The 14,345-nt window shown below is 36.1% G+C and overlaps 1 protein-coding gene across 4 annotated transcripts in view; it reads left to right on the top strand.

Annotated features, from left to right (window-relative positions):
• Positions 1 to 14,345, top strand: part of LOC136042317 (uncharacterized) — a 108,866-nt gene that overhangs the window by 46,488 nt on the left and 48,033 nt on the right. For all 4 annotated transcript variants that reach the window (XM_065727268.1, XM_065727269.1, XM_065727266.1 and 1 more), the window contains exon 8: positions 562 to 705. In XM_065727268.1, the coding sequence (XP_065583340.1) occupies positions 562 to 705 (144 nt within the window). The remainder of the gene's footprint in view (positions 1 to 561; positions 706 to 14,345) is intronic.

The raw sequence follows: 14,345 nt of genomic DNA, 5'->3' as shown, positions 1-14,345 counted from the left end.
ATATGTTTTCTTTTTTTAGTTGTATTAGATCGAATAACGTTAAGACTTTCAATAATAGATATCATTATGCATAGTAAACTATCAATCCACATAATTATGTTCTTTTTTCAGTAATCTTGGTTATGATGGTGATTTAACCAAAAATTATTTTTTGGTCTTTATATTCTGGTCTTTAGAAGATACGGGAAGTGCAGCCCTACTCCTTTATGTTTCAGCTCGTTTTGGGCTTAACTGGGTTGAATTATTGATGGTGACTTGTGGTAGTTATGCGCTTTAAAAATTATTATGACATTATTTTGCTTATCTTTGGCTTTAACATAGCTCTTTACTTTTCTCCGAAAAACTTTATCTTTGGAAAAAGATTTTTTTTTATCGATGGTAAAACAGATTGAAATCTTCAAATCCATTTATTTGTTCCTGAAGCAAAAAAATAAAATTGTGCATTAAATTAAATAAAAGAAATGTTGTGAAATAACTTAACACGCAAAAAGATAAAAATTAATACTATATTATAAATATAATATTATGAAAAACAATAATAATGTTAATACTCAATTGTAGAACGAGGAGCAGAAGCCTATGTTCAATCAGCACGAAGCCGAGATAGCTTTGAACTTAGCAAAGTATCTTACAAAGCAGGACTATTCACAGAATCAAATCACCATTTTAGCTACGTGTTCAGGGCAGCTGTTTTATTTGCAGAAGGTAATCTATTTAAATCCACTCTTTCTTTTACCTTACACTTTACTCACCTTCTATAAAACTTTCATTTTGTTTTATTTAAATATAAATTTTGTTCAGACACTAATTGCATTAAGTACACTTAAATGATACTTCCTCTCAGGTCAAAGTCTCACAAATTTATCCAAGCTCTGGTTCATTCTTTGACCAGCTTTTATAAGTTTTTTTTCGAGTAACTTTATTTTGAATAAGAATAATATATTTCAAATTTAACTAAAATTTATAAATACTAATGGTCACTCGTCACAGGAAAAAGATAGCATTTTGTGTAAGTTCTTGCTTATTTTTTTCAAACTTCCTATAAATTGTATTTTCAGATAAGACCAAGCTAGTGAATGCTTGCGATATATCTGTGCAAGCACCTATCCTTGGGCTCTTTAAGGAAAACTATTTTTATATATATACTCGCAGTAATATAACTAATCCGGGCACCAAATTCAAAAGAGAGATACACATACCCCCAAAATTCCAACCATCTATCTTTTTATACAAAGTTCATGTCTAAATAGTTTAACAAAAGAAACTCAATTTGCTCAATTCAGTAAACTCTAACAAGGTACCTTAAACTAGTTGCCACCCCACAATATGCTTCTTTGTGCAGAACAACTTTAAATCTATCTCATCCAGCCAACTCAATTCAGTAAACTCTAACAAGGTACCTTAAACTAGTTGCCACCCCACAATATGCTTCATTGTGCAGAACAACTTTAAATCTATCTCATCCAGCCAACTCAATTCAGTAAACTCAAACAAGGTACCTTAAACTAGTTGCCATCCCACAATATGCTTCAATGTGCAGATCAACTTTAAGTCTAGCTCATCCAGCCAAACTTAATTTCTTTAGAGTTTTTTAGACCTTTCAATATTATAATTTGACAGCTCAGGTACTTCTGATTCAAGAAACTCGATTCTTTTTCACATTTTGAAATAAAAAAAAACTCAACAATTACGCGTTTTGCTAGCTCATGACTTTCGACATGCAGGTATCTCCTCTTTTGTCATGACATTATATTTCAATCTCTTTTCATTTTACAATTTACGTACTCAGACTTTATCTGTTGCATTCTCATCTGATATTTCAGCTTGGCGTTTTCAAGCCTCAAATTCTTTAAATTTTATAGCTTACACATAAGCTATTAAAGTTCAAGAAAGTTGAACGTTTTCCTAATACTTTTGGACATTTAGATCATTCAATTCCATCATTCAAAGGACAAATCTGTCAATAAAAGCCTCTTATATCACAATGTGTGAAAATTCACCTGATTGATAGATCATTAGAATCCAAGAGGAATTCAAAGATAGTGGAAAAATCATTAAAATATGAACTAAGGAGGTGTGAAGTGGAGACCATGGATAAAATTACCAAGGATCAGGAGAATGCAGCTAGATGGCATATTAGTAATATATTGGACTGGTATGCTAGTAAATGGAGAGGGAGTGGTCAACGTTGTCTTTTCCAATTTAAAGATAGGAACAGAGCTACAGTTAGTGATAAATGAGAATGTTAAAGAGAGATGGGCTGAACATTTTGAGAATATCCCAAATCGGGATACATCTCTAAGAAAATTACTCAGGAAAATGAGAAAGTATTTGACTTTTTGGATATGAAGTAAGATATATTTTATGAGGAAGAGTTAGCGACTAGAAGGGCTAAGAAAATAATAGGGCCCCAAGTTCAGATTGTATGGCAAATGAATTTCTTATATATGGTCACTATGAGGTTAGAAATAAGTTACTGAAGACTATGAATATTATGTCGGAAAAGGGGAAGCCCCCAACAATTTAAGGAAAACCTTAATCAATCCCCTATATAAGAAAGGTGATAAGAGTGAGTTCGGTAATCATAGAAGCATTAGCCTGGTCTGTTAAGTAGCAAATTACTTATTGTGATGCTACTTTTCAAGCTTGTTATGCTGTAGACAAAATTTTAAGAGAAGAATAATGTGGTCCTAGGAAGGGTAGAGTGTGTTTTGACCCAATTTGAACTCTCAGGTTATATTTAGGAAGTGCCTGAACCATCAAACACCTTTAGCCTTCAGGTTGCTTTTTTTACTATAATCGAGCGTTTAATTCAGTTGATAGAACAACGTTGGCGACGGTCTTGTATTTATCTATATATATAAAAATAAGTTGTTTGTTTGTGTGTCTGTTGACTGACGTCATGTTTGTGTGTCGACTGCCGTCATGTTTGTCGACTGACGTCATTATAAGGATTGAGCACGTCATGAAGTTGTTTGTCGACTGACGTCATATTTGTCAACTGATGAAATTACAGACCGGGACACCGGGACACAAATGACGACGGGGACACCGGGACACAGGGAATATAAATGACGACCGGGACACTCAAAGAGAAATTACAGACTGGGACACCGGGACACAAATCACGACCGGGACACAGGGAATATAAATGACGACTGGGACACAGGGACACAACTACAACGGGGACGCCGGGGGCACAGGGGGGGATATATAAATGACGACCGGGACACAGGGAATGTTCGAAGAGAAATTACAGACCGGGACACCGGGACACAAATGACGACCGGGACACCGGGACACAAGGAATATAAATGACAACCGGGACACTCAAAGAGAAATTACAGACTGGGACACCAGGACACAAATGACGACCGGGACACAGGGAATATAAATGACGACCGGAACACAGGGACACAACTACAGCGGGGACTCCGGGGGCACAGGGGGATATATAAATGACGACGGGGCCACGGGGAATGTTCGATTAGCAATCACCATCAACAAAGCTCAAGGGCAATCATTATAATAATGAGGTATAGATATGAATACGGATTGTTTTTCCCATGGACAATTATATGTTGCATGTTCAAGAGTCAGTAAACCTGACAATCTATTTATATGCACAGACAATGGGAAAGCGAAGAATGTTGTATATTCGCAAGTTTTACGTAGTTAAAAACATATATATATCTATCTATATTCACAGGTGGGACACAAGGACACAACTACATTGGCGCGTAACTAATATGGTGCGTAACGACTTACGCGCGCGGGGGGGGGCTTGGGGGGCGCGAAGCGTCCCCACCAACTAGGTGTTGGGCTGGCGCGAAGCGCCACCCCAACAGCTAGTATGGTATACCAGGCAAATACATCAAAGTGATTTTTGTTACGTATACGATTAACACTACTGCAGTTACGGTAGAAATTGAGGTTAGCAGCTGGTTTCATATTAAATCAGGTCATAAGCAGTGCTGCGTTCTATATCCATTTATATGGATCGTTTTTTTGGACTCTGTCCTAAGGAGCACAGTAAAGACTATAGGAGAACACAACCTTCCCTAAACTTAGATTAATCTATGATCTAGGCACCCTAGATGAATATATGCGCAAAAAGAATAAACTTTTAGAGGTTTTGCAAGTTAAAGGCACGATAATAGGTTTGACAATTAACTTTCGGAAAACTATGTTGCTAAGGCTAGGAATAGGTGGAGATAAAAAGTTGACGTTGGGTACCGAAAAGATCTATCAATTGGACAGTTTCACTTACCTTGGTAGCATTATTAGTAAAGACTCAGGTTGTTTTTTAATAATTAAAAAAAAGTATTGAAGAACAGAAAGATATGTCGGCAAACCAAGATTAAAATATTGAAAGTTACAGTGATGACCAAGCTCAAATATGGCTCTGAAGCATGGGTGTTGTTTTTCTATATGTTTCCCAGAGAAATAGCCTACAGATTGCTAGGGGTACCTGGCTTACTGACCGTATTTCAAACAGTAGGCTGTACGAAAAGTTTGGTTCAATCCCTCTTTCTAGGGCTATAATGAGAGAAAGGTTGAGATGGCTAGGACACGCTAAACGGAAAGTAGGTCGTCTACTGTTAGCAGGCGAGAATTTCATAAAGTACGATATTTAATGAAATCGGTAACTTTCTAGGAGGTTGTAAAGAGGGATGCTTTGAATACATTGGAATGAAGGAGGAGTGTGCGTAGCTATACTGGCCTCATGGGGTTTGCAGCTTTGTTGAGTTACTAGAAGTAATGGTTGTAGTATTTCTTTCCTAACTCAACATTTTCTGATTCAATATTTTTCCGTTTTTAGACTGTAAAATTCAATGACGACGCGAAAAACTTTCCATCTTTCAAGAAACCTATCAAATTTCACAACTTCACATTTCAACGGATTTTAATTCCACTGTATGAAAATTAAAGGCATTAAAAATTTAAAGAATCTCGGCAAAATTTGTAAATTAAGTCCGCAAAATTTTAAATCGCTTCAATACGAATAGTCAAAGCCTTCACAATTCAGAAACAAATACTGTTTTTTTTTCACAAATGGGCATTTTTCAAATTAAAATTCTTACACCATAGCAAGTTCAAATACATGAAAGTCAGCTGATGTTTGAGGTACCTCTCTTTGACAAGTAACTTGGGGCTTAACTTAAACAGAGTTTAGAAAGTTCATGATTTATAAATTACTTTTAACAACTGCAAAAGTATCATTTTTTGCTCAAACTTTTGTATATTTCGTAGTAATTGTTGGTATTTATTGAAAGTTGATTACACTTGAAGGTTTATCAGTAACTTCAGATTTTGAAAGATACTTGAATTTAATTCTGATAGTTGATATTTGACTTTGATTATGGATTTGTTTCTTATTTCAGAGCTACTTTATATGGAAGGAGTAATAATAAACCTTCAAAAGTGGCTCATTTGATCGTAAACTAACAGTTTTAGCGCTTTTTTCAAGTGTAAATATATATTACAGTGATTTGAGGTATCCAGCCCACATCCCCAGCCCTTTCCTCTGTCCCCCTTCCCAAAATAGATGTAATCAGGAATTCAGAGACCTATTTTGTTGAATGTAAGCCAAAAAGGCTTAAATTATTTAGGTAGAACTTTGAGAAAAGTAGAGAGAGATGCCGAAAACAATCACAACATACTATTTGCATGATGAGCGTTTACAGGATATTCAAGTTCGGGTTCTTTTATTCACTAAATATCCGAGGAAATCTTTCTGGCTGTGTTGAGGGAGATGTTGAAAATTGATTACAGGGCTAGTGGTCTTAATTCTCTGCCCTTTTTACATGTACCCTCTCGTCATCACTGATCAAAGTTTGGAAAAAGGTGATTTTGTTTCAAAATATTCAAAAGATCTAGTGTCTATGCCGTCGTGAATTCGCTACCCCAGATAACAAGATCAGATAATAAAAACTCTTCGATTGCAAACATCTCAAAGAGCCTGGGGGTGAATGTTGTACGTTATGCCTGAGTTTATAAGGGTTTTATGAAGCTGGAAATAAATCAGTCATTTTTGGAGTCAAAACTGTAGCCCACTACAGCCCACTACAAACTGAGCCCACACTAAAAAGGGTCAAGATTACTATTTGCACTTCAAACCTGATGATTTACGTGGAGCAATTAAGACTTTGTAGAATAAAATGTGGATGAAAAGTCTCGAAATGCATACATTTTGAAGATGCTGAGATCTATTCTTGGAAAATATGATTGTGTACTGAGTTTAGGTCTTTATCACTCTTGTGTCCATTGATGAACAGTAAATCATGTTCTCTAGCACTAACTATCTCGCTGTTTGTACTCGTCTTCCGAAAAGCTTGAGATCTTCTTTAGGATGCCTTGTTCTCTTTTTAAATTTCTATTGTTTTTCCTTTTCCAACACCGAGTATATAGGATTTGGTATCGCAGGCCAAGTAGTGACCGAAAAAAAAGTATGGATTTCTATTCCCAAGCAAGTTTAATCGCAACACAACACTTAAAGCGCCTTGTTTTGCTTCTGGAGAATAATATATTTTGTTAAAATCACAATTGGCTTGAAATAGTAAAAGAAAGAGTAAGTCAGTATCATCAGTACCGTAGGAAGAACATTAAACACCCCAACAGTATTGTAACGATTTTTAAATCCACTTAACCTTTTCCCTGAACAGTTTCGGTCCTCCTTTGGCATAATCTTTGACCAAGCATGCGGATGAAACTCACTTTATTTTTTTTATTAGATATAAATTTGTTGTTGGTAATTTAAAGAACTGCAATAAAAAGCACCCCTCTACCATTAAATTTCAAATACCTACTTTATGTTTAGTCATTTATTGTAAGTCCTCCATCATATCCGTCAAAAACAACTGTAGATCGTCGGTATCTTGTTTTGATAAATGCCATGTACTTGTTGAGTGTCATTGAAATGTACTTCTAATCTTCTACTGAAGTCTATGAAGAAGAGCTCCATCTTCCAAAACGCGGAGGTGGTATCCCCTAAGCTCATTTTTATTTGATTACAGGTTATTTACGCCTTTGCAGGCTTCAAATAAATGTCTTGCAAGATCGGACTTGTTTGGTCTCCAAATGTGCCCATCATTGTCAAAGAGTGGTGAAGGAACAGTATATAATCAGTTTTGAGGCAGTCTCTTTCTGGTATAACTGAACATTTTTGTAATAAACAACAAATTCTAGAAGATTAGGCTGGAATCCATGTGCTTGATGTTCGGTGAGCCAGCTCTCTTGGCTGTTAAGAGGGTTACTTGTGATTTTTTACGTGACTGACTTATAGCTTGACTTATCTGTTTCCATTGAGTGTTCTGTTTCCATCAACTGCTCTGTTTCAATCGATATTGACGGATATGTTTCCAGTAAATGGAAATAAGTAGTATTGGCTAGTATAATTTCGAAGGTAGATTATTTATTACTGGGCTCAATTGATACTGAAAGAGCATCAAGCAGGTGACAAATAAAAAATTTATTTGAGAAAATTTTATGTTTGTTTCCGCTCCTTTTTCTTCATCGACAACTCCATAAAAGGTATTTACTCCACCAAATTTTCATGATTTTTTTTTGTCGCCTTTTCCCTCGTACCACGAGGAAAAGCTTGAAAAACATGGCAACAAGACCTGTTACTAACTTTGGTACTCAGGGAAAAGATATTATTTTTAATTTTTACGATTTCCATTTTTTAACACTCATAGGTGCATAGGCATAAGGGTCAGTTTTGGTAGGTTCCAAGTACTTTCTTTCCCTTTTTGATATCTATGATTAAGAACAGCCTAGAAAGAACCCTTTAATCACTCAAATAGGATTTGTCATTGTTATGTAGACATTTTTAAACTTTTTTTTTAAACATTCCCCCTTTTTAAACATTAAAGTGGAAATTCCAAAAATGCCCCTGTTATACTAGTGATGGACCACTTTTACATTCATTTTTTTAATTTACGACCCCATTCACCCATAGAACATATCTATTCTATACGTCATCGCAAAGTAATCTCTTAGCCTTTTGCCTTTTCCTTCGCATTTCAAGTGTCAATTTGATCCGTTTTGTCTAGGAGTAGCAATGCCCATTTTGGAAATGTTAATATTTGCGTTCTTTTTTCTGAATGGTATAAAAATTTAATTTTTTACAATTCGTTCAAGGTCTATCAACTTTTTTGTCATATATTTATTTTAAAACAGGACATTGTCCCAGATTTGATGAAAAGCGATTTATACGTGTGATGAGAAGAAGACTGTTCTTCCCAAATTAGTTATCTATGCACCTGAGAAGGCTGTAATTGCTCTTGAAGAGATTACAGGGACTCTCACCTTAATTCTGAACGGATTTTTAATTATGGATGAATTTTCGTATATAATACAAGTATTGCAGAGTCCTAGTTTGTTATCTTAAAGCAGTCACTGGAAAGACTTATTAAACCGGTGGAGCGTAAGGGTAATTTTGAAATTTCTGCAGGTAAAACTTTTTGCTCCTATTATCTGGACTTTTGCAGTTTGAGCAGCTTGATTCAGAAGAGGGGAGCCCTCTTGGGATATTTCAGTGCTTGCGAGTTCTCCATGATTCACGAAACATTTGGTGTTGTGAAACCCGGCCAGACCTGTTTATTTTCTGCTTATATTCCGATTGATTATTCTGGCCTGGCTTCTGACGAGAGATTTAGTAGTGCCTGTAGTGAAAGTTATTAATGATCCCTGCGACAAATAGCAGAGTATCATAATAGCCATTGATTTTAAATGCAAAGTTCTAAAGCTTGGTCCTTGTTGCATCTACCTACTTTACCTTGGTTTCAAGCCACTTAAAATGACGAAAATCTTATCTACATAAACAACTCAGATTTCATCTGCTGTCTAGACTTTTTCTTTCATTATGATGGAACCAGACAATTAAGTTTGAGCCATACGGTTACTGTTAAATATACTTCTGCCCACTTGCCACTTACCTTTACATTATAAATGGAACCCACCTTTATTGTTTGTATTATCAAAACAAAGAGGTGTTACAAATCTGATTGGGACAAAATTGACATCGCCCGCTAGACGATACTCTTACTAGAATAAAAGAGCTGTTTCAGTTACTTCAAAAAAACAAGGATTTTCCTCAAAGTGAAAAACGATTCTTTCTGAAACTGCTTAGAGATTACCCAACTCTTGCGCAGTGTGAGCTACCTCTACTTAGGGTTTGTATATCTTTAGAATTACCTAGATAGTTCCTTGAATACCTTTTTGGTGACTGCGTATCATTCATCTAAAGTATACAGCTTATGGAGTGAATCTGAGAAGTCATACTTTGGTCCTTTACATGATATTCTGGCATGAAAAGCAATAGGCCACTGCAGTTGATAGTTTCTCTGAAAAATTAACTTAATACAATTAAGGAATTTCTAAATAAAGAGAAAGAGGAATCTATCCCTCGACGCCTAAACTTGTGCATACAAACTGGTTGATAGAATATTTTACTATAGATTTTACGCCACCCTTACCTCTGCCAAATAAAATTATTCGGCTAAATTAAATGAAAATATTTGTGTAGATTCTCGTGACCCAAACTTTACTGTATGTGCCTCTAATATTCATTATTATATGAAGAAAATGAAAAAGAAAATGTCATACGGAATTGACAAGTTATGTGGTCCATACCTAGTGAACCAAACTGAATTTTTGTTCATCATATTGTGGGTCGATATGCCCAATATTCCTAAGGGTATTGTTGCTGGACCGTTCAACTATGCTAAACAAAATGACAGTCTCAGAATTTTGACTAATTGTCTTTGAAAAATGAATGGGCTTGAGAAAAGGTCTGCTTCCTCTTCGATCTCTTTTTACTCTTAGTGGCTCTGGAGCTTTTACTTTTGAATGTAATAAGCTCCTTTACATGTTTCAATGATATTTTTAGTAATTATAGAGTAGTTCTACCTATGATATTGCATATATGCCCCTTTGAAAACGTGTATGCATAGCCTTTTTACCTTTAATTGAAACACCCCCTAAACGTTTCCCAAAATTTTCACCTTAGTAAAAACGAGCCACATCCGATCCGGAGTTTATACGACCATCCGTTCCATTAGAAATTTATATGCCCTTGTATAACTTAAAACCATTAACCCTGGGCTCTTGACGGTTTTGTCTATCCTGAAACCATTGTTGTGTGCTCTATAGATTATTGTGAAAAAAATGGCCATCTTACAATTTGATCAGATGTGTTCGAGGAAAAAAAAGTGCCAGGGAAGGAGCTAGTTGCCCTCTATCGCTTATAGCTTTTACAAAAACACCAGAACTATACATTTCCAATCAAATGAGCTTCCTCTAAAGTTCACAAAACCATCTCTTTCATAGAACGCTTATTAGCTCCTGGGGTATAACTTGCATTTTCGTGCCCCCAGACTTTGGGAGCTTGTGTCAACCCAAAAGGCCTTGGATACTCATTTGTTATAGCCACCACACTTAAAAAGTAAAGTTAGGTTAATCCGAATGAAATATAACTATATCCTATAATCTATAATCCTAGAATGGATTATATTCAGTGGTTTCTAACCTAACTCAACCAAAATACAAACTAGAATATTTAATTAAAATACACCCACATTGTAGTGTATATACACTCTCTCACGCTAAGCTGAAAGAAACTACATAAAGAAACTGATTCTGTCAGACCAAGAGCCTCAGTATGGTGGCCATAACAGATAACTACCTTGTTATATGATCTTTGGACTGCTTTTGAACAAATAGCTATCTTAAAATTTCCATCAGATGTATTTTAGGAAAATGGACCATAAGGGGGGGGGGCTAGTTTCCCACTGATCATTATGACGCTTAAAACGGGCAATATATTTTCTGATATCCTATCCAATGAGCCTCCTCCGAAGTTCACGCCCCAACCCTTTCCGTTTAAACCTTCTTTGCCCCGGGCATAAGTTACGGCCCTTGCCTTGAGGCTATTGGGGGATTGTCGTCTTCAAATAAAAAATTGTTGGACCTTTCAACTACACTGAGAAAAATATCTACCTCAGTATTTTTGCTGGATGTGCTGAGGGGTGATGGACGAGGGGGATAGATACCCCCCGATCCCTTTGACTCTTAAAAAGGGCACAAAAACTTCTGATTACCAATCCAATAAGCCTCCTCCGAAGCTTATACGACCACCCTTCTATAAATACCTTATATGCCCCAAGGGCTTAACTTGCAACCATTGCCCTGATGGCTTTGGAGGGGCGGGGTATCCTCAACGACATACTTTCAGGACCTTTTAACTATGCTGAGCCAAATGGTTGGACCAAAATTTTAATTGGATGTGTTTGAGAAAATGATGGGCGGGGGGGGTAGTTGCCCTTCGGTCACTATGATTCTTAAAAAGGGTACTAGAACTTCTGATTACCACTCTAATAAGCTCTTTCCGTAGCTTATACAACCCCATTTTCTATAAAAAAAAAACAACCTTATATGTCCCCAGGGTATGCCTTACAACCCTTACCCTGAGGGCTCTCTGGGGGAGAAGTTTTGGTCATTCTCAAAGACATAATATCCAGACCTTTCAACTATGCTGAACAAAATGACTATTTACAAATTTTGAATGGATGTGTTTATGGTAACGGTGGTCTAGGAAGGTGGGTTGCCCTCCAATTACTTTTGACTCTTAAAAAGCGGGCTAGAACTTCTAATTACCAGTCCAATAAGATGCTTCCGAAGCTTGTATGACCACCATTTTTATTAAACCCTTATATGTCTTCAGGGCGCAACTTGAAACCCTTGTCCTGAAGTATGTGGGGGTGTTATTGTCAAAGGCATAATTTGTGGACCTTTGAACTACGTTGAATAAGATGGTCATCTCAAAATTTTGACTAGATGTGTTTGGTGAAATGATGGGAATTGAAGGAGGGTTGGTTGCCCTCTAGCTATTTTTGACTATTAAAAAGAACACTACCCCCCCCCCTCGATTTCAAATTAAATGGCGACTTTTGAAGTTTAACGACAACTCATTCTATACGAAATGCCCAGGTCTAAAAAAACAACAAGAAAATTAATAAATAATACATTGTACCCACTTCCCTTTTTACTTAAGTAGCGATATTGTGTTGCCTTCGAAAGCAACTGAAGGCTCATGACTAGTTTTGGGGTAAATCATACCCTTTGTTGTTACTGAAGGACTTCATCTTTGGTATAAGAATACTCTAGAACATGAAAATTATTTAATGCATGATTAATTCTTTTCATATTAGCATGTTTTAGCCGAGTGGATTGGTGTGCTGGATTTAGGATCCTCTGTCTGAGAGGGCGAGGGTTCAAATCCCAGTGTACACAATTGTTTGGTTTGGGACGGGGGTCAGTGGTGTGACTCTGTAAGCTCAGCAAGTGTCAACCCAGCTCTAAATGGGTATCTGGAGAAATCTGGGGAAGGCAAACATGAAGGGTATGCAAAAGCACAGGATGGCTGGCCCTCATCCCCTCATTGCACTTCCTGGCTGAAGGGCTTTGAAACAGAGATCAGCACCGCTGGTTCAGACCTTATGGGTCTAGTGTCGCATCCTTTACCTTTACCATTTGTAAATTGTCATGTTACCCTAGGAAGAACCCTCTCTAACTCTCTACTTGTTTCTTTGATTTTCTAAAATAAAAATTCTAAATTCTTACTAAAATTTTTCTTAATTTTTCCATTTTTACGCTATTGAAAATTTATATAAGCAAAAAGTCTAGGAACATAAGCCATACGCCGTCCTAGCTTTCCAATAAGCTCTTGCTACTCCAGAAATGCATTAACTTTCTTTTTTATGCATACACTGTAGTTGAAGAAAATTACAGGTCTGTGTAGACTTGTGAACTCTCATTATAAATGACGCAGCATAAGAAACTCAAAGTGTCAATTACTTTTTTCGTCTAAACTGAAATAAAGCACCAAGAAACTTTTGGCTATTTCAAAATTTGTGTCCGTTTTAGTGCCATATATTTTTGCAGCTCTACATCTGGATATGTATTTAATATTTTGTTTTGACTTGTATTTTAAACAATCGAACGTTTTTAAACGACCACGTAATGTCGTTCAGTGATTTTCGACTAACTTTTTCACCAATTCAATTTGAACCATAGTGCTGCTAAGACAGTCTGAAGAATTAACCAGGCATTTGGGCAACGCCAGTGTTAATGAACACACTGTTTGACAGTTGTCAAAGAACTGTCAAAGAAGTGTCAAAGAACTGTTTGACACTGATGTGTAAAACTTGTATCTAGAGATTTTAATCTGGAAGATTCACCCCGAAGTGGTCAAGCTATCAGTGGTTTTGGCTATCTCAAAATATTCTACCTAGAGCAACTTAATCCTCATTATGATGATATTTTACCAAAAAAGTGGCAGGAAATGCCACTTCGCTTTGGCAATATCACTGACTGTCTAAGAAGGGCACTATAAATCTGTATTTTCTTTCAGTTGAGCCTAAACTTGATTTTCCAAAACAGCTGGTGCATGATCATTCCTGCGAGAAAAAGCATTTATTCGTGATCTGAATCCTCAAGAAAATACTAATTTCCGTGGTTTACATAAATAGAACATTAAAATTTCCACAACAAGAGACTTTAATAGGTTAAATTTTACAATATGAGTCTTGTCAATATTACTGGCAAGAAGCATGCAAATTTTCACTGGCTCGTAGCTGTCGATGGGTAACTTCCAACTTGATAAATATTTGATCTTTGGAAATTTCATCTAAAATTTGATTGTATGTATGTTAGTATCATAAATAAAACTTTAGTTCCTCTTTGGCTACACTTTGTGCTCAGAAGCAATTGGATTAGTATATCTAGTTCTGTATTTAATTGAATTACATTGTTCCATAAAAGAATAACTCTTTATTGGTTTAATGACTATGTAATGATATTATCAAGAATTCTATTGTCTGATGCTTTTTTTAAATTGTCAAATTATTTGTAACAACTATCTATTTTTATTTATGGTTGTCTTCCTTTTAGAAGCGAAAAGAATCCTTCAAAACCTAGAAAGAAATTAAGATACTATTGCTTGGCAATCACCAAGGAGGTGAGAATTGTATGATTATTCGCTGCCTGGTTAGGTCAAACAAAGAATCGAATAAAGAATCGAAGTAGCTTTAAACAAAAGGAGACCCAAAAAGTTCTTAGAGACTACACTTATGACTAAAGTTGGCAGTGTCTTCTTACTTACTGGTTTTAAGCCAAAATTGATTTGTGTAGACTTGTGAAGAAGTACTAGTCCCTGACCTGTATTGGCAGGACTCTGCTTTTCCTGAGGCTGTAACAATTTCAATGACTTAAACTGTATGAAAATTGTGATTTCAAACATTCGAATATAAAAAAAAAACAATCATATTGTGGTCTTGACTGAT

This window comes from Artemia franciscana, unplaced genomic scaffold (assembly GCF_032884065.1).
Source record: "Artemia franciscana unplaced genomic scaffold, ASM3288406v1 Scaffold_1089, whole genome shotgun sequence".
Lineage (NCBI taxonomy): Eukaryota > Metazoa > Arthropoda > Branchiopoda > Anostraca > Artemiidae > Artemia > Artemia franciscana.
Note: the sequence above shows the minus strand (reverse complement) of the source record. Positions and strands in the feature narration are given on the sequence as shown.